Here is a 21,621-nt window from a genome sequence, read left to right as displayed (position 1 = left end):
ATAAAATGGTTCCTGGAAATAAGTGAATCTCTTATTTCATAATAAGTGGGAAATAATGGTTCAATTTACGGGATTTTTATTCTTCCCTTCCCCCACACACAAAAAAAAATCAATCAGTAGCATCCCAGGTTTCTAAAATAATTAATATAAATCCCAAAGTGACTACTTTACTCTTAGGAAGCCAACTGAGATAAATAGTACCAGTTATACTAGAATGAATACATGCTATAAAGAAAGTAAACACTATACTCAGTTTTTGAAAGCGAAAACAACATATGGAGAAAAATTATATCCTTTAGAAACGCACATCATGTCCCTTCTTGCCTTCCACTTTTCAACTAACATAGGTGTGGTGAGGTAAATCAGTATTCCATAAACAGGTAGCAATTTAAGTGTTTTGAGTTTATTATGCCAAAAAGTATTTATTCTAGGACACTGAGTCAAACAGCAAACTACTACTGGAGCTATAATTACAGGAAAGCATTGAAAATAATCAACGAGATGACTCAAGCTTGAAAAATACCTAAATAATAGTTGTCATAAATAGCTTTTCACTGCAGACTGCATCTTCCAACTACTTTCTTTCTTTCTTGTTGGTTGATTTGTTTAAAATGCAACATAAATTTTCCATGAAGAATGCAGTTTCTGCACCACAACCAAAAAAAAAATACCCAAACCCACTGCCCTTGAATCGATTCCTACTCATAGCGACCCTATAGCATAGAGGAGAACTGCCCTGCAGGGTTTCCAAGGAGCAGCTGGTAGATTGAAACTGCCAACCTTTCTGTTAGCAACCAAGCTCTTAGCCACCGCGCAACGTGACTGCAAACCCTATGCAATACCTATAGGGTTGTTATAAGTCAGAATCAACTTCACAGCAATGGGTTTGGGTTTTTTGGTTTTCTGCATTTTCTTCAAGAGCTTCCTGGTTTCCCTAGGCCAGGAGTTCACAACCCTAGGTACGATAATCACCTGAAAAGCCTTTTTAAAATAGCAATTCCTGAGTTCTATGACCAGAGATACTGACTGAATAGATTTTGAATGGGGCCCAGGCAACAGCATTTTTAAAGTTACCCATGTAATTCTAATGTACAGCAGTTCTGCTATAACACAGTATTTTTATTCCTAGTAATCTAACCTTCCTGCAAAATCATATAATAAAAAACGCATGGCTTTCAGAAAAATCAGTTATAGTTGTTGCTGTAGTTGTTGTTAGGTGCCACCAGTCACTTCCGACTCAGAGTGATCCCATGTACAACAGAAGGAAACACTGCAGGTCGTGGGCCATCCTCACAATCATTACACTGGAGCACACTTTGTAGCTACTGTGCCAAAATCCATCTCATTGAGGGTCTTCCTCTTTTTTGCTGACCCTCTACTTTACCAAGCGTAATGTCCTTCTCCAGAGACTGATCATTCCAGATAACATGTCCCAAGAATGTGAGATGAAGTCTCGCCACCTTCACTTTTAAGCAGTATTCTGGCTGTACTACTTCCAAGACAGGTATGTTAGTTCTTTCGTCAGTCCACGGTATACACAATATTCTTCGCTAACACGGAAATTCAAAGGCGTCAATTCTTCATTGGTCTTCCCTATTCATTCTTCAGCTTTCACATGCATATGAGATCATTGAAAACACCAGGCACTCTTTAGTCTTCAAAGTTACATCTTTGCTTTCAAACACTTTAAAGAGCTCTTTCGCAGCAGATTTGCCCAATGCAATGTGTCTTTTGATTTCTTAACTGCAGTTTCCATGGGTGTTGATTGTGGATCCAAGTAAAATGAAATTCTTGACAACTTCAGTTTCTTCTCCATTTATCAGGATGTTGCTTATCGGCTCAGTTGTGAGGATTTTCGTTTTCTCTCTGTTGAGGTGTAATCCACTCTGAAGGCTGTGGTCTTTGATTTTCATCAGTAAGTGTTTCAAGTCCTCTTCACTTTCAGCAAGCAAGGTTGTGCCATCTGCATAACGCAGGCTGTTAATGAGTCTTCCTCCAATCTTGATGCCCCGCTCTTCTTCATACAGTTCAGCTACTCGGATTATTTGCTCGATATACAGATTGAAAAGGTGTAGTGAAAGGATACAACCCTGAAAAAACACACACCTTTCCTGACTTTAAACCACACAGTATCCCGTTGTTCTGTTCAAATGACTCCCTCTTGAACTGTGTACAGGTTCCTCATGAGCACAATTAAGTGTTCTGGAATTCCCATTCTCTGCAATGTTATCCATAATTTGTTATGATCCACACAGTCAAAGGCCTTCGCACAGTCAATACAACAGAGGTAAACATCTTTCTGGTTTTCTCTGCTATCAGTCAGGGTCCATCTGACATCAGCAATGATATACCTGGTTCCACATCCTCTTCTGGATCCAGTTTAAATTTCTGGCAGTTCCCTGTTGATATACGGCCGCAGCTGCTTTTGAATATCTTCAGCAAACTCTTACTTGGGTGTAGTATTAATAATATTGTTCAATAATTTCCACATTCGGTAGGATCACCTTCCTTGGGAATAGGTATAAATATGGATCTCTTCCTGTCAGTTGGCCAGGTAGCTGTCTTCCAAATTTCTTGGCACAGAGATGAGTGGGCACTTCCAGCACTGCATCTGTTTGTTGAAATATCTCAGTTGATATTCCATCAATTCCTGGAGCCTTGTTTTTGACAAATGCCTTCAGTGCAGCTTCGACCTCTTCCTTCAGTACCATCAATTCCTGATCACATGCTTCCTCCTGAAACAGCTGAAAGTCAACCAGTTCTTTTTGGTATAGCGACCCTGTGTATTCCTTCCATCATCTTTTGATGGTTTCTGCTTCATTTAATATTTTCCCCATAGAATCCTTCGCTATTGGAATTAGAGGCTTGAATTTTTCTTTCAGTTCTTTTAGCTTGAGAAACTCATAGCGTGTTCTTCCCTTTTGGTTTTCTATTTCCAGTTCCTTGCACATGTCATTATAATACTTTACTTCGTCTTCTCGAGCCACCCTTTGAAATCTTCTGTTCAGTTCCTTTACCTTACCATTTCTTCCTTTTGCTTTTGCAACCCGATGTTCTACAGCAAGTTCCAGAGTCTTTTCTGACATCTATTTTGATCTTTTCTTTCTTTCCTGTCTTTTCAATGACCTCTTGCTTTCTTCACATATGATATCCTTGATGTCATTCCACAACTTGCCCGGTCTTTGGTTATTAGTGCTCAACGCATCAAATCTATTCTTGAGATACCCTCTAAATTCAGGTGGGATATACTCAAGGTTGTACTTTGGCTCTCGTGGACTTGTTCTCATTTTCTTCAACTTCAGCTTGAACTTGCACATGACCACTTGATGGTCTGTTCCACAGTCAGCCCCTGGCCTTTTTCAAACTGATAATATTGAGCTTTTCCATTACCTTTTTCCCCAGATGTAGTCGATTTGATTCCTGTATATTACATCTGGTGAAGTCCGTGTGTATGATCACTGCTTATGTTGCTCAGAAAAGGTGTTTGCAATGAAGAAGTCGTTGGTCTTGCAAAATTCTATCCTGCAATCTCCAGCATCATTTCTATCACCAAGGCCATATTTTCCAACTACTGATGCTTCTTCATTTCCAACTTTCACATTCCAATTACCAGTAATTATCAATGCATCCTGATTGCATGTTTGATCAATTTCATATAGTGGTAGTTTGTAAAAATCTTCAGTTTTTTCATCTTTGGCCTTAGTGGTTGGTGCATAAATTTGAATAATACATATGTAACACTACAAAAAGCTCATCAGGGACACCTACAAAACCAGATAGTAACCTAATAAAAACTTAGTACAGCTTTACACATATTAAGTTGTTAAGAAATACATAAGTGATATAAATAAATAAATACATAACTGATATAATAAATAATAAATATGGCACTGAAGATTGTCAAAGTCTAAGTGTCAGAAGGTTTGCAGCTTTTAACTTTTTATCTGAAATTATCTATTATTTGTATTCACAATTATCTGAAATTGGACAGAAAGCTGCAATATCACAGATGGATGGGTTGGCTCATAACACAAAAGTCAAAGTAGCTGCTAAATATTTGAAGCATGTGTGCATCTGTGTGTATTATGTGCATTCCTATGCAACTCTATTCAGCTAGGTAAAGCTTTCAGCATTCACCTAGAGCTTCTCACAAACAAAATCAAGCATAAGCAAACACAAAATGCATGTTAAACTGTTTCTTGATAAACCAATTGCACTGGAACCAATTCATTCTTTCAAATCAAACAATATAGCACAACTTGAGAATCATCGCCCTAGAAATATATATATTGGACAAATAGTTAAAACTCTAGTTGTATAGGTCCAAGTTACAGTATATGTGTATTATGTAACAAATAATAAGGTTGGTTCATCAAAAAGCATTTTTATTAGTTTTAATTCCCCCATAGAATATGAAACATTATCAATATTTCAATGTACTTCATGTTTAAAAGGTAAGCCAATCATTCCTTCAAGTAGATTGTGTGTTATTTGGGGATGATGGGAGTTTCTATATCATTGTATTCTGACAGGTATAATTCTTAGATGAATAAGAAAACACAAAGTAAAATTCATCTTTAGCATAGAATAAGTCCTCAAAAAAATCACTCATTGAAGATATAAAATAACTGCTAAATCTATGAAAAGATGTTTAGTTTCAAACATAATCAAAAAATACAAGTTGAACCCATGCTAAGATACCATCCCTTACCTATTAGATTAACAAAAATTCAAAAGTTTGATAACACATTCTATTGCTCACATTAAGTGGAAATGGTACCCTATATAATTTTGTGGAATATGCAAAATAGTACCAAAAAAATCTGGCAATATATAAAACTACATATATATTTATACTTTGACCTAGAAATCCCATTTCCAGGAATTAACCCTGAAGAAACCCACAACAATATGAAAATCATCTGCACAGTTATTCATTGAAGCATTATTTGTAATTTCAAAATACTGTGAAGCCTAAAATTCTATACATAGTAAATTGATTGAATTTCCAAATATTCTAAGTACAATTCTCCACTAAAAGGAACCAGAATTCCTAGCGAAAGTGGTTTATTCCAGGCTGGAGTAGGGAACACTCAAGAAGAGCCTAGTATATCTTATTATGCCAAGAAGTAAAGAAGTACTCAAACAATAATGGACACAGAGTCCAGGTAGTTGACAAAATGGCTGTCCAGGTCTCCATCTCTCAATATTTTCTCCTAAAATAATTCAAAACTACAAAAAGAGAAAAATAAAACCACGCAAAAGCCACACCCTCAAGATTAATTGAAGACAGAATGTCCAAATTTCAAAATAATTTAAAAGAAATATCTCCAAATCACAGAGTGTGATCTCTCATGCTCCTGTTCCAGATTACAGGTGATTGAAGAAACATAACAGTTAAATGCAACGACTGATTGTGGATTGGATCCTGGATCAGAATGAAAAATATGTGCCAAAAAAAATTATTGGAATAATTGGCAAAAGCTGGATATGAAATATATTTTTGATAATAGCACAGTAAAAACCAAAACCAAACCCACCGCCGTCAAGTCTATTTCAACTCATAACGACCCTACAGGACAGAGTAGAACTGCCCCCTAGGGTTTCCAAGGAGCACCTGGTAGATTCGAGCTGCTGACCTTTTTGGTTAGCAGCCATAGCTCTTAACCACTATGCCACCAAGGTTTCCAATAATAACATGGTAAAAAATGTTAAATTTCCCAAATATGATCATTATATTGTGGATACTTTATTAGAAAATACATGCTTAAGTACTTAGGGATAAAGGAGCATATATCTTCAACTAACTTGTAAATGGTTCAGGAAAAAAAAATTACATATATTTATGCATAGAGAGAAAGGGATGCATAAAGCAAATATGGCAAAATGTTAATTTAACTGATTAGCTGAGTGAAGGGCATAGGGAAGTTCTTTGTTTTATTCTTACAACCCTGCTATAAATTTTACAATTTCAAGTAAAGACATAAAAATCACTAGTTAAAGACTTTTGCTTCCAGTCAAGATGGGAAAACAGAAACCAATTTACCCTCCTGCCTAAAACAACTAAAAACTGGACAAAATACATGAAACAACAGCACTCAAGGCAATGAACATCAGTCAACAACAAGAGTGATCCCTAACAGACTATAAACTAAGGAAGTGAGCCCTAAGATTGTACCAACTTATAGTCCCAATTCTGAGTTGTCGGGAGGGCCATGTTCTCTCTGAAGGTTCTAGAGAATGACCCTTTCTTGTCTCTCTGGTAGCCCCAGGTGATTCTTCATTTGCAGCTATAGCATAACTCTGTTGTCACAAAACCATCTTCCCTCTGTCTCTTTTATATGGATACCACTAAGAGTAGATTAGGATCCACCCTGGTATGGACCTCATATTAACTGATAACATCTTCAAAGACACTTTTCAAACAAGGTCATGTTCACAGGTGTGGGAGTCAGGACTTCAACGTATCTTTTGGGAGGACACAATTCAATCCATAACAGAGTCCTAAATATAAAACTTAAAACTATAAAACTTCAAGATGAAGACACAGGAGAAACTCATTGTAACTTCAAGTCAAGCAAAGGTTTTTTTTAGGTGCAACAAAAGCACATGTCTCTGCAGAAAAAAAAAAAACTGATAAAATGAACATTACTTGTAGGTAGAATAAATTATTATTTTTCAGTGTTAAAAGAAAAAGCTGACATACTCCTTATTTTCCTTTGCGTTCTCAACCACTGTTCAACTGCTACCTCTCAACATTTCCTCTTTTGAGAGCAACACTATCCACTTAAACCACCCCCACTTTTTTTTTTCCCTAGCACCCATTCCCATCCCAAATATAGTCCTGCCTTCCTTGATTATTTTAGCACTTGTCTTCCTTTATCCTTCACCAGGAAACCCTGGTGGTGTAGTGATTAAGAGTTACGGCTGCTAATCAAAAGGTTGGCAGTTTGAATCCACCAGGCGCTCCTTGGAAACGGTATGGGGCAGTCCTACTCTGTCCTATAGGGTCGCTGTGAGTCAGAATGGACTCAATGGCAACAGGTTTGGATTTTTTTTTTTTTTTTTGGCTCCTTCACCAAAACACTTAACGTTTCTGTATCCATACTGATGACTCTTCATTTGACCTAACCTCTTAAACCCTCAGTCTTCTTGCCTATTAATCTTATTTCTCATTCCTTTTACTATCTTACTTCTTTATAGAATATATCTCTATTAAGCAGTGAAGAAAACACATAGCTATCTGTTCATTCCTTCCAAAAATACCACTAAAAATGCAATATAGTAATTTAAAGTATAAATTCACAACCACAGATAAGAGATGTCAATAGGATTAAAGAAAATGAAAAGCAGGTAAGTGGTAAGTAATTTGCGTATCAGGAAAATTTGAAACGTAAGTGCCTGCAAGGGGGAAGGTCAAGAAGAAAAGGCCAATTTATAAGTCAGACAACTCCAGAAAAGCTGTGGAGAGAGTTCTGAAACAGGAAGATTCATTAAAAATCTGTATAAGAAGCAGACAGAACCCTAGTTCTTCTTCTTCAGCCTCCAAAGACAGGCAACTACTCTTCTACCAATGCAGTAGAAAATGGGAGGACAAAATGAACCAGAGAGCCTTTGGTCTCAGGGACAGCAGGAAGCTTACCAAAAGTAGGAAGATTAAATAAAATATGGCTTTTATCCAGCCTACTTTCCTATTTCTATTTTATCTGTTCCCACAACACCAGGTTCATACCTGCAGATAGAGTTGTCAGATAAAATACAGGACAACTAATTAAATTTCAGTTTGAGATAAATAAATAATTTCAGTACACACTAAAAAATTATTTGTTGTTTATCTCAAATTCAAATTTAACTAGGTGTCATGTATTTCTGGCAACTCTGTATGCAAACCAGAGACCAGAGAATTCCTCTCTGGGGAACCTGACTGGTCCAGGAAAAGAAAGTAAAAGACATTGATACTAAGAGGCACTCAATAAAACCACAGATCCTTCCCTGATCAAAAATATACACACCACACAAGCACACATTCTCCATAGAAAACAGAATTTTCCTCTACAATTTACTCAAATACTAAGATACATAAATGAAAGAAAAATACAACTTTCTTAACTTTCCAAAGTAAAAACAAATTTTTCTTGACCATGAATAAATATAGTGAAACATATTTAAATAAGACAATGAAGAAAAATGGAGCAAATATCTAAAAACTGTTAAGGTATTTAATATTTCATCTTTAACGTCTTCAAAGAACAATTAACAGTGCAGTTCTGGCCTTCCTTTTTATAGGACAGAATAAACTTCCAGTTAAGAAACTATATTGCTTATTGAATTGATTTTTTTAATGTGACTAATTCACAAATGGACTAGTGTTTTAGAAGTAAATAAAATGATAACAAAGAAAGCCTGCACATTAAAATATTTCACCTGACTATACTAATGATTCACAGAACGGTTCAGGGAGGTTGGTTATCATAACAGGGCTAATGTAACCAAAAAAATGTAACCAAAAGCAGGTTAATAAAAGAAAACAAAATTTCTAACAAAGGTTCCCAAATCTGACTAACCATTAGAATAACCTAAACATCTTGAAAAAAAAAAGATCTCAAAGTCCCTCCCAGACCTACTAAATCAAAATTTCAGGAGGTAGGGCCCCAAAATCTATAATTTTTAAGTTTCTCCATAAGATTCTGATAATGAGCAAGATTTCAGAACCGCTGCCTTAGAACGCTGACTTTGTACATTCATTCAATAATATGGTGTATTTGCTTTAAGCACAATTATAACGCTATACATAACACATGATGGAATTATTCTTCTTACCTTGGATACATTGCTGACATAATTCATTTGGACAGTACTTTCCTTATCAACTTGATTACAAAGGTTCTGTAAAGTAGTCGCATATTCTTTATCACTTTTTATTCTTAGGGCCATAAATTTCTTTACTGTTTCCAGTAACCGTAATTCCCAGTCTTGCAATTTTAACACAGCTTCATGCGAATTCTTCAGGTCACTCCCAAATCCCATTTTTGTAAGGCACTGTCTTTATCCTCCACACTACGCAAGTGAGCTTCTAATCAGCACATATCTGTGTATGAAAACACAAGAAAATAATCTTAAAAGGAATCAAGTCTTCAAAGCAAAGTTACAGACCATTTTTTAGGGTAAAAATTAACTACAACTGAATGCTTTCCCCCTAAGATGAGGAACAAGATGAGAATGTCTTCTGCCCTCATCACATGTGTTCAACATCCTACTGGAGCCTTTAGCCAGTTCAATGAAAAATAAATAAACAATAAAAGGCATCCAGATTGGAAAAAAAGAGGTAAAACCATCTTTATCTGTAGATGACACGATCTTACATAAAGTTCTAAGATTAAAAAAAAAAAGGTATTAGAGCTAATAAATAAGTTCAATGAGGTTGTAGGGTAAAAAAATCAATACTACTTCTTTACACTAACATTAATCAATTTGAAAATAAAAAAACAAATTCTATTTATAATAGCATCAGAAAGAATAAAATAGCCCAAATCTCAAACTATACACAAAAATTCACTCGAAATGTATCAAGAACCTAAATGTATAAATTAAAACCATAAAAAGAAGAAAATATAGGGCAAATGCTCCAGGACCTAGTTTTTAACAATGGGTTCTTAGATATAACATCAAAGGCACAAACAACAAAAGATGAAATAGATTAGACTTCATTAAAATCTAAAACTTCTGGGGCTGGAACCCCTGAACCTATTGCCCTGAGATAATCTTTAAACCTTAAACCAAAAATATCCCCTGAAGTCTTCTTATAATCAAACAATAGTTTAACTTAACTAGTAGAAAATGTCTGCCTTGAACATTATGCTTTTTTAAGAACTATCTATATGGGATCAAAGTAACAAGAGCAACTCAAAGGATTAGATAGGAACCTTGGGGTCAGTGAGTTTCTATTACTAGGAAAGCAACAACTCGGAAAAGGAATGTGAGAATCATTGCACAACTTGAAGAATATAATCAATGTCACTGAATTGTACGTGTGGAAACGGTTGAATTGGTTGTATGTTTTGTGTATATATTCTCAACAACAAAAACAAAATAAATTTTTTAAGAATTTTAAACTTTTGCTCATCAAAGGGCTTTATCAACAAAATGAAGAGAGAATCTACAGATTGGGAGAAAATTTTGAGGAACCATATATCTGGTAACAGTTTAACACCCAAAATATGTAAAGAACTCCTTCAACTTAACAACAAAAAGACAAACAAATCAAAAAATGTTACAGTAACACTAGGTAACCAAGACAACAACCCCTAGAATAGGGGAAAAGATCTGCAAATCATGTATCTGATAAGGAACTTCTACCTGGAATATATAGAGAATTCTTACAACTGCACAATAAAAAGGCAAATAAACCAATTAAAAAATAGACAAAGGATGTGAATAGACCTTTCCCCAAAGAACATACACAAATCTAATAAGCACATGAAAAGATGCTCAACATCAGTAGTCATTAGATAAACACAAATCAAAACCACAATGAGAAATCACTTCACATCCACTAAGATCCCTATAATCAAAAAGACGTATAATAACAAGCGTGGCGAGACAGTGGAGAAACTGGAAGCCTCATAAATAGCTGGTGGAAATGAGAAATGGTGCAGCCAGTGTGGAAAACTGTTTGGCAATTCCTCAAAAAGTTAAACACAGAATTACCATACTAGCCAGAAATTCCACTTCTAAGTATATATCCAAGGGAATGAAAACATATATTCACACAAAAACTCCTATATGAATATTCATAGAAGCATTTGTTGACAATGGCCAGAAACTGAAAACAACTTAAATATCTATCAATAGATGAATGGATAAATAAAATGTGAGGTAGATTTAACGAACTCCCTATTAATATCTAAGTTGGCCTTTTTGCAGAAATTGACAAGCTGATCCTAAAATTTATATGCACATGAAAGGGACACAGAATAACCAAAATCATCTTGAAAAAGAAGAATAAAGTTGGAGGACTCACGCTTCCCAATTTCAAAGCTTACTATCTATTCATACCCATAAAACAATGTAATATTACTCAGCAATAATAAGAAATGAGCTACTGATGCAGGCTACAACATGAATGAACCTTGAAAACATTATTCTAAGTTAAAGAAGTCAGTTACAACACACCACACACTGTATGATTTTGTTTATATGATATATCAAGAACAGGCAAATCTATGGAGACAGAAAGTAGATTCATGGCTGCCTAGGGTTGAGGGATTTAGGAGAAAATGGGGAGGGATTGTTAATGGGTACTGGATTTCTTTTGGAGATGATGAAATGTTCTAAAACTGCTTGTAGTCATGGCTGCTCAGCTCTTTAAACATACCATAAATCATTGATATGTACACTCTGTTGCTGTTAGCTGCCGTCAAATTGATTCCTAATTATGGCGATGCCATGTGTATCAGAGTATAACTGTGCTTCAGAGGGTTTTCAAGGCTGTGACCTTTCAGAAGTAGCTCACCAGGCCTGTCTTCCAAAATGCCTCTGGGTGGGTTCACCACCAAACTTTAGGCTTGTGGTCGAGTGCTTAACCCCTTGTGCCACCAAGGGACTCCATACATACTTTCAGCAGGTGAATGCTTCGGTTTGGGCATTTTATTTCAATAAAGATGCTTAAAAAATCACCACAGTATAACTTATGTTCATCTCAAAATCAGTCCCAGAATCTTCCTAAAAATATCCTACTTGTTTGCTATAAATCCTGAAAACTATGGTAGAATTCATTTTGTTCTCTACTTTCCTAGAATTTCAGGCAGCGAGTCTTTCAGGGCCACTCAGAAGAACTGAAGACATAAACTTTTTATTTTTAGTTCTGGCTCACCCATGTTATTGTTATTGTTGTTAGGTGCCACGGAGTCAGTTCTGACTCATAGCAACTCTATGTACAACAGAATGAAACACCTCCCAGTCTTGCACCGTCCTCAAAATCCTTGCTATGTTTGAGCCCACTACTGTAGCCACTCTATCAATAAATCTCACTAAGGGTCTTCTCCCTTTTCTCTGACCATCTATTTATCAAGCATGATGTTTTTCTCCAGGGACTGGTCCCTCCTGATAACATGTCCAAAATACATGAGACAAAGTCTTGTCATTCTTGCTTCTAAGGCACATACTGGCTATACTTCTGCCAAGACAGATTTCTTCATTCTTCTGGTAGTCCAATGCAATATGTCATTCAATTTCTTGACTGCTGTTTCCATGGGCATTGATTGTGGATCCACCTAAAATGAAATCCTTGACAACTTCAATATTTCCTCCATTTACAATGATGGTGCTTATTGTTTCAGTTCTAAGAATCTGTTTTCTTTATATTAAGGTGTAATCCATACTGAAGGCTGTAGCCTTTGATTTTTATCAGTAAGTGCTTCAAATCCTCTTCATTCTCAACAAGCAATTTTGTGTCATCTGCATATCCCAGGTTGTTAATGAGTCTTCCTCCAATCCTGATGTTGCATTCTTCTCCATATAGTCCAGCTTCTCTCATTATTGGCGCAACATACTGATTGAAAACTAATGGTGAAAGAAGATAACCCTGATGCACACTTCTTTTTTTAAAAAAATCACCCAGTATCCCCTTGTTCTATTCCAAAGAGTGCCTCTTGGTCTATGTGCAGGTTCCACATGAGCACAATTAAGGGTTCTGGAGTTCCCATTCTTCATAATGTTATCCATAGTTTGTTATAATCCACAGAGTTGAATGCCTTTGCATAGTCAATAAAACACAGGTAAACATCTTTCTGGTATTCTCTGCTTTCTGCCAAGATCCATGAGCAATGAGATCCCTAGCTCCATGTCCTCTTCTGAATCCAGCTTGAATTTCTGGCAGTTCCCTGTCAGTGTACTGCTGCAACCACTTTTGAATGACCTTCAGCAAAATTTTACTTGTGTGTGATATTAATGATATTGTTCAATAATTTCCACATTTGCTGGATCACCTTTCTTTGGAATGGGTACATATATGGATCTCTTCTTATCGGTTGGCTAAGTAGCTGTCTTCCAACTTTCTTGGCTTAAATGAGTGAGCGCTTATAGAGCTGCATCCATTTGTTGAAACATCTCATTTGGTATTCTGCCAATTCCTCAAGCCTTGTTTTTCATCAATGCCTTCAGCGCAGCTTGGACTTCTTCCTTAAATATCATCAATTCTTGATCATATGCTACCTTCTGAAGTGGTTGAATTGTTGACCAATTCGTTTTGGTACAATGACTCTGTATATTCCTTCCGTCTTCTTTTAATGCTTCCTGCATCATTCAATATTTTGCCTATAGAGTCCTTCAATATTGTAACTAAAGGTCTGAACTATTTCTTCAGTTCTTTCAGCCTGAGGAATGCCAAATGTGTTCTTCCCTTTTGGTCTTTGTACATTTCATTATTATATTTTACTTTATCTTCTCGACAAAGATGTCAAAAATGAAAATGGAATGCTTGAAAATCAATGTCCTGGGCATCAGTGAGCTGAAATGGACTGAAATTGGCCATTTTGAATCCAACAAGCATATAGACTACTAAGCCAAGAATGACAAATTGAAGAGGAATAGCATCACATTCATTGTTAAGAACATTTCAAGATCTAAAGTACAATGCTGTCAGTGACAGGATAATATCCATACACCTACAAGGAAGGCCAGTTAATACGACCAGTATTCAAATTTACACACCAACCACCAATACCAAAAATGAAGTAACTGAAGATTTTTACTATCTTTTGCAGACTGCAATTGATTGAACATGCAATCAAGATGCGCTGATAATTACTGTTGATTAGAATGTCAAAGCTGGAAACAAAGAAGATTGGTAGTTGGAAAATATGGCCTTGATGACAGAAAGGACACGGGAAATTCACATGATAGAGCTTCTCAAGACCAATGACCTATTTATCGGAAATACCTTCCTCAACAAAATAAACACCAATTATATAGGTGTACCTCACCAGATGTAATACATATGAGTGAATTTGACTACATCTGTGGAAAGAGGCGATGGAGAAGTGCAATATCATCAGTCAGAACAAGGTACGGGGCTGACTGCAGAACAGACCATCAACTGCTCATACGCAAGTTCATGCTGAAGGTGAAGAAAATTAAAACAAGTCCATGACAGCCAAAGTATGACCTTAAGTATATCCCACCTGAATTCAGAGACCATCTCAAGAACAGATTTAAAGGATTGAACAAACACTAATGAGTGAAGACCAGACAAGTTGTGGGATGACATTAAGGACCAAACCAAAAACCAAACCTGTTGCCGTCGAGTCAATTCCGACTCATAGCAACCCTGTAGGACAGAGTAGAACTGCCCCATCGAGTTTCCAAGGAGCATGTGGTGGTTTTGAACTGCCGACCCTTTGGTTAGCAGCCACAGCACTTAACCACTACACCACCAGGGTTTCCACATCAAGGACGTCATACGTGAAAAAAGCAAAAGGTCATTCAAGAGACAGGAAAGAAAGAAAAAAGAAACATGGATGTTAGAAGAGACCCTGAAACTTGCTCTTGAATGTAGACTAGCTAAAGTGAATGAAATAATGATGAAGTAAGAGATGAACAGAAGATTTCAAAGGGTGGCTCACTCATACTAGAAGTCAATTTCTTGTTAATTCAGCTCACGTTCTCTAAACTATATGACAAACCAAGAAATGTTTTTCTAACTTCAGTAACCTCATCTGAAGAGATGGTAAAAATGAGGATTTTCCAAATAGATAACAAATTTCACTTGTACCCCAAATAAAAACTGTCTAGTTTTATGAACCATAAAATGAATTAAGAAAAAAATAAATGGTTGTAGAAAAACACTAGTCCATCAAAATTTTCTAAGTAGTAACTAAGACACTAAATGAACCATAATATGTTATTTTCAGTGGCTGCCCAGTCAATTCTGACTCATGGCAACCCCATGTATGCAGAGCAGATCTACACAAAAGGGTTTTCAAGGCTGTGACCTTTTAAAAGTAGATGTCTTCGAAGCCTTTCTTCTGAGGTGCCTCTGGGTGTGTTCAAACTGTCAACATTTCAGCAAGTAGTCCAGTGCTTAACCATTTGCAGAAACCCTGCTGGTGTGGTGGTTAAGAGCTACAGCTGCTAACCAAAAGGTCAGCAGTTCGAATCCATCAGGCACTCCTTGAAAGCCCAATGGGGCAGTTCTACTCCGTCCTATAGCATCGCTATGAGTTGCAATCAACTTGATGGCAACAGGTTTGGTTTGGTTTTTGGTTTTAACCATTTGTACCATCCAGTGACCACAACCTTAACATAAATAAGGCAATAAAAAGTACTTATTCACTTTAATATCCAGTAGGATAATTTCAGTATTATTTTTACTTTGTATGTGGTAGCTTTTTAAAAAAAATTACTGACTTGCTTTATCTTTATGGGGCACAAAAATTTACAATGAATGTTTTCCTGTTATTATCTGCAGCTCAACTATGTCTCAGTAGAGATATACTCTGTCTCATCCTACATTTTCAACAAAAGGATAAAAACATTTTTTGAGGCCAAAAAAAGGTGAAACTTTTTTTTTTTTAACTGTATTTGAGATTGTGGCACATATTCTTTCATAATCTGAGATAAATATTGCTTCTGCTTCTAAATACATCCAGCTCTCATCTAAACCTTGACAACGCTTTTTGCTTCCCACTATCAGGAATCTTAAACGAATTGTGAAGAGCTCAGAAGAACAAAAAGGAAACATAATCTGGCAGCTACCAGTGAGATACACTACAGCCCATTCTAAGGACCCACTGATATACACCAACATTCTAGGCAATGGTGGATATAAAATAATTTATATGGTACCATCCTTTCAGGTACCACTCTTTCAAAAATGCAAAAAATGAATTTTTTTAAAAAACAACTTTATAATAAATTAAGACTGTATCTAATTGCTGAACTTGTAGAAATTATAAATACTTCAAAAATTAAGAGATTGATATCCTACAGATACTTTCCCATAGATGCCAAGTGACCTACATATAAGACTATTCATCACAGTAGTGTTGGAAATAACAACAAAAAAAAAAATTGGAAATATCCACCCATAGGAACTGATTAAATACATTATAATCAAGGCTGCTGGATTAGATTGTAACTGAATAATTTTAGGGAGCGCCATTCAAATCATAGTCTATGTGAATTTGTTCAGTACCCAGCCTTTACAACCCTATGTGGTAGACCTGATCATGGTATATTTATTCAGTGGAATATCACTCGGCCCTAATTATAATTGAGGAAACTTTTTTGTGTCTTGATATGGAACTATCATTAAAAACTATTAATTGAAAAAAGATGCGGAATTTAGTATGCTGTCATTTATTTTAAAAAGTAAGAGAAATAAGAGATGTTAATTTTACTTGTACGTGCACAAAATATTTCTAGAGCACAAAATGACTAGGGCAGAGAGGTGGGAAGAAGACTTGTCATTCTAGATACCCTTTTGAACATTTGAACTTTGTTCTTTGTGAATATATTAATATTACCTATTCAAAAAATAAATTAAGAATTTTTGAAGAAAGAATAGTTAATGAAAACTGGGATAGCTCAGAAAAGTTTCCTGTAAATGGTAAGACATGAGCTAGGACCCAGGATAATGACCATGATTTAGATTATGAAAAGTCAAAAGAGAAATAAATATATTTCACAATAAGTAAGAGCAGTATGGGGAAAAAAGTGAATATGTAGTGCAGTAAAAAAAAAAAAAGTCACTCCAAAATCAACCTATGTGTGGCAAGCAGTGGAGATGGTATGCCAATTTATCTCCTCTATTCCTCTGCTCAGGAAACCTGTAAACCTCAAACCTTGAATTAATTGATTTGTAAGGCAGAATACTAAGGTCACGAGAGTGATATTTTAAAAAAAAAAAAAAGATTAATCTGCTGGTGCTAGTTACACAAGTATGTGAAAATTCATCAAGTTGAGCACCTGTGATTCATGCACTTTTCTGTATGTATGCTATAGTTTAAAAGAGAGAGAGATTTTGACCTGGCCGGAGGATATAAGATAGCTGGAAGAGAAAAAAAGGATAAAGGCAAGTTAAGAAGCCATTACAGCAACATAGTTTGAGAAATGAAGATCTAGCATTGACAAGGTCAGCGAGAATTAATATAGAAGAGCCTTGACCTGGTTAATGGATTAGAGAACAAAAGAGAAACAATCCAATGACAACTTCAAAGTTTTAATATGAAAGAGTAATGACAATAACAATAGAAACAAAAAAAATGAGAACATGGAGCTACTTTAAGGAAAGTATACTCATTTCAGCTGAAAATAAACCCTTAGGTAAAATATTACAGCTAAATATCCAAATTTGAGAATCAATTGCTTAGAAGAAACCAACAGACTGAAGTTGACAGAAAAGCACAGAGCCAAGGACAACATCAATGAGAATCTATCAATAGAGAAAAGAAAGAAGAGGCCATCAAAAGGGAAGAGATTAGGTAAACAAAAGAATAAAAGAGGTTTGGCAGAGTCACAGAAACCAGGGGGAAAAAGAAGATATTAGCAGTGTCAAATGTCACAGGGAGATAAGAAAACTGCGAAAAAAGTTATTATTGGAATTTTTGGACAAAGTTGGTATCGTGAAACAGTATCTCAGGAGCTCCTACCACCAATAACTAATGAAAAGAACAAGAACAGTTTTTAAGAAAAACCAAAAATTTGAACATATCATCAGCAAATAAAGGAGAACAACCTTACGCCATAGTTTCAAACCACAATTTCAAAGGAAAGAAAGAGAAGATCCTGGTGCTCTAGGCAGCATGGCAAGGTGCCCAATACCACTCCCACCATCCAAGGAAATATTTGTCCCTCCACCCAGAAGAAGAAGGTAACCCGGACCCAGCTTTTCCCAACCTCCAACCTGGCAACAGAAGGCAGCCCATGGAGGCTAATCCATTCCAGGATCAAACAGAAGTCCCCAGCATCAGGTGAGCCAGACACTACCAGCAAGGGAAAATGATCAGGAGCCTCATCAAAAATAAGAGGTCAGGTGAAGCTCTCTCCTTCCCTGAAAGGCTTGAGACTTCCTTCTTCCCCCAAAAGAAAGTGAACCTAGAAGGAGGAACCTACAAGAGAGACTGGCTATAGCAAGCATCTTGGTCGGGACACCTCTTTGTTCCTGCAAGCCAAAGACCTACTTCCCCACCCAAAGATACCAGAGCAGATGGGCAGAACCAGTGAGAGGGGCCAAGCATTAGCAAGAGTTTCAGTCAGGAAGCCACTTATTCTTCATGGGTTCAAGATGCTCCTACTCTGCCCAGAGACATCAGGGCAGCCGGGGAGCAAAGCGAAGAAGTCCAACCACATCCTTTCTCACCAACAGACATCTGGTGGCTCAGCGTGAGAAAGCCCCTTCTATACACCATCAGGGACAAGTGGGAGCCAGAGTAGTACCAGATAAACAAAGCAGATCAAAATAATAATATACAAAGACTCTGAAAATTAAACTATCATTGGAACTGTTGTTGTTGTTGTTAGGTACCGTTGAGTCAGTTCCGACTCATAGCATCCCTATGCACAACAGAACGAAACACTGCCCCGTCCTGAGCCATCTTTACAATCGTTGTTATGCTTGAGCTCACTGTTGCAGTCACTGTGTCAATCTACCTTGCTGAGGGCCTTCCTCTTTTCTGCTGACGTTGGACCCTGCCAAGCACAATGTCCTTCTCCAGGGACTGATCCCTCCTGACAACATGTCCAAAGTATGTAAGACACAGTCTCTCCATCCTTGCTTCTAAGGAGCATTCTGGTTGTACTTCTTCTAAGACAGATTTGTTCGTTCTTTTGGCAGTCCATTCAATATCTTCGCCAAAACCACAATTCAAGGGCATCAATTCTTCTTTGGTCTTCCTTATTCATTGTCCAGCTTTCACATGCATATGATGCAATTGAAAATACCATGGCTTGGGTCAGGGACACCTTAGTCTTCAAAGTGACATCTTTGTTCTTCAACACTTTAAAGAGGTCCTTTGCAGCAGATTTACCCAGTGCAATGTGTCTTTTGATTTGACTGCTGCTTCCATGGCTGTTGATTGTGGATCCAAGTAAAATGAAATCCTTGACAACTTCAATCTTTTCTCCGTTTATCATGATGTTGCTCATTGGTCCAGTTGGGAGGATTTTTGTTTTCTTTATGTTGAGGTGGAATCCATACTGAAGGCTGTGTGGTCTCTGATCTTCATTAGTAAGTGCTTCAAGTCCTCTTCACTTTCAGCAAGCAAGGTTGTGTCATCTGCATAACGCAGCTTGTTAATGAGTCTTCCTCCAATCCTGATGCCCCATTCTTCTTCATATAGTCCAGCTTCTCGTATTACTTGCTCAGCATACAGACTGAATAGGTATGGTGAAAGAATACAACCCTGATGCACACCTTTCTTGACTTTAAACCAATTGGTATCCCCTTGTTCTGTCCAAACAACTGCCTCTTGGTCTATGCAGAGGTTCCTCATGAGCACAATTAAGTGTTCTGGAATTCCCATTCTTTGCAATGTTATCCATAATTTGTTACGATTCACACAGTCGAATGCTCTTGCATAGTCAATAAAATGTAGGTAAACATCCTTCTGGTATTCTCTGCTTTCAGCCAGGATCCATCTGACATCAGCAATGATATCTCTGGTTCCACGTCCTCTTCTGAAACCAGCCTGAATTTCTGGCAGTTCCCTTTTGATATACTGCTGCAGCTGTTTTTGAATGATCTTCAGCAAAATTTTGCTTGCATGTGATATTAATGATATTGTTGTATAATTTCCACATTCGGTTGGATCACCTTTCTTGGGAATAGGCATAAATATGGATCTCTTCCAGTCAGTTGGCCAGGAAGCTGTCTTCCATATTTCTTGCCATAGACAAGTGAGCACCTCCAGCGCTACATCTGTTTGTTGAAACATCTCAATTGATATTCCATCAATTCCTGGAGCCTTGTTTTTCGCCAATGCCTTCAGAGCAACTTGGACCCCCCAAAAACAGTCCAAGATTTGCAGGTTAAACCTAAACAGGATGACTGCCTAGAAAAATAAAAGACTAAGATAGGACCCAGACCCCCGCTAACAGATAAATTGTTAGAATTCAATCAAAAATCATCCATCATACCAAGAACCAAGGAAATCACGACTTGAATGAAAAAGACAATCAACTGACACCAACACCGAGATGAATCAGATGTTGGAATTATGTGACAAGGATTTCAAAGAAGCCATTATAAATACAGAAAATACTGAAGTTGTCAAGGATTTCATTTTACTTGTACCCACAATCAATGCCCATGGAAGCAGCAATCAAGAAATATAATGATGTATTGCAGTGGGCAAACGTGCTGCAAAAGACCTCTTTAAAGTGTTAAAAGTCAAAGATGTCATTTTGAGAACTAAGGTGCGCCTGACTCAAGCCATAGTATTTTCAATTGCCTCAAATGCATGCAAAAGCTGGACAATGAATAAAGGGAGATTGAAAAAGAATTGATGTCTTTGAATTATGGTATTGACAAAGAATACTGAATATACCATGGACTGCGAGGAGAACAAACAAATCTGTCTTGGAAGAAATACAGCCAGGATGCTCCTTAGAAGTGAGGATATGGCAAGACTCCATCTCACGTAGTTTGCACATGTTGTTAGGGGATCAGTCCTTGGAGAAGAACATCATGCTTGGTAAAGCAGAGAGTCAGCAAAAGAGGAAGCTCCTCAACAGGATGGATTGGAACAGTAGCTGCAATGATGGGCTCAGGCATAGCAATGATTATGAGGATGGCACAGGACTGGGCAGTGTTTTATTCTGCTGTACATGGGTCGCTATGAGTCAGAATTGACTAAATGGCACCTAACAATAACAACAACATCATAAAAATGCTGTTCATCAAGCAACTACAAATTATCTTAAAATAAATGTAAAAAATAAAGAATCTCAGCGAAGAAATAGAAGTTATGAAAAAAGAATCAAATGGAAATTACAGAACTAAAAAGATGTAATAACAGAAATAAAAGACCCCCTAGATGGGCTTTATAGTAGGGTGGAGATGCTGGAGGATACAATCAATGAGCTTGAGGACAGAACAACAGAATTCACCCAATACCAACATCAAGAGAAAACAGACTGAAAAAAAAAAAGAACGTCTCAGAGGGTTGTAAGACAATATCAAAAGATATGACATTTATATCATTAGAGTCCTAAAAGGCGATGAGAAAGAGAATGAGGCTGAAAGAGTATTCAAAGAAACATGGTCCAGCTGGTAAATTAGTTACAGCAATCAAGACATTGTTGTGATATTGGTGGAAGATAGGCACATAGGCCAGTGGAACAGAATAGAGAACCCCAAAACACCCACACAAACAGGTTCAACTGATTTTTGACAAAGGTCCAAAACCAATTCACTGGAGGAAAAACAGCCTTTCAACAAATTGTGTGGGAACAATTAGACATCCATAGGCAAAAAAGTGAGTATGATCTAAACTTAAGACCTTATATAAAAATTAGCTTTAAAAGACCATAGACTTAAGTGTAAAAAATAAAACTATAAAACTTTCAGGGAAAACAAAAAAACGGAGAAAATCCTCAGGACCTAGGACTAGGCAGGGCTCTTAG

At 36.8% G+C, this 21,621-nt stretch overlaps 1 protein-coding gene across 10 annotated transcripts in view; it reads right to left on the bottom strand.

The window, feature by feature from the left end:
- The window catches only part of FER (FER tyrosine kinase), a 470,096-nt gene that overhangs the window by 398,830 nt on the left and 49,645 nt on the right, over window positions 1-21,621 (bottom strand). For 9 of the 10 annotated variants that reach the window (XM_023547996.2, XM_003405006.4, XM_064274743.1 and 6 more), the window contains one exon: window positions 8,821-9,088. In XM_023547996.2, the coding sequence (XP_023403764.1) occupies window positions 8,821-9,027 (207 nt within the window). In that variant the 5' untranslated portion in view covers window positions 9,028-9,088. Of the gene's footprint in view, window positions 1-8,820; window positions 9,089-17,902; window positions 18,193-21,621 lie in introns of those variants that run through there. The other variant, XM_023548008.2, reaches the window with a different exon arrangement.

Source organism: Loxodonta africana, chromosome 2, assembly GCF_030014295.1.
Source record: "Loxodonta africana isolate mLoxAfr1 chromosome 2, mLoxAfr1.hap2, whole genome shotgun sequence".
NCBI lineage: Eukaryota > Metazoa > Chordata > Mammalia > Proboscidea > Elephantidae > Loxodonta > Loxodonta africana.
Note: the sequence above shows the minus strand (reverse complement) of the source record. Positions and strands in the feature narration are given on the sequence as shown.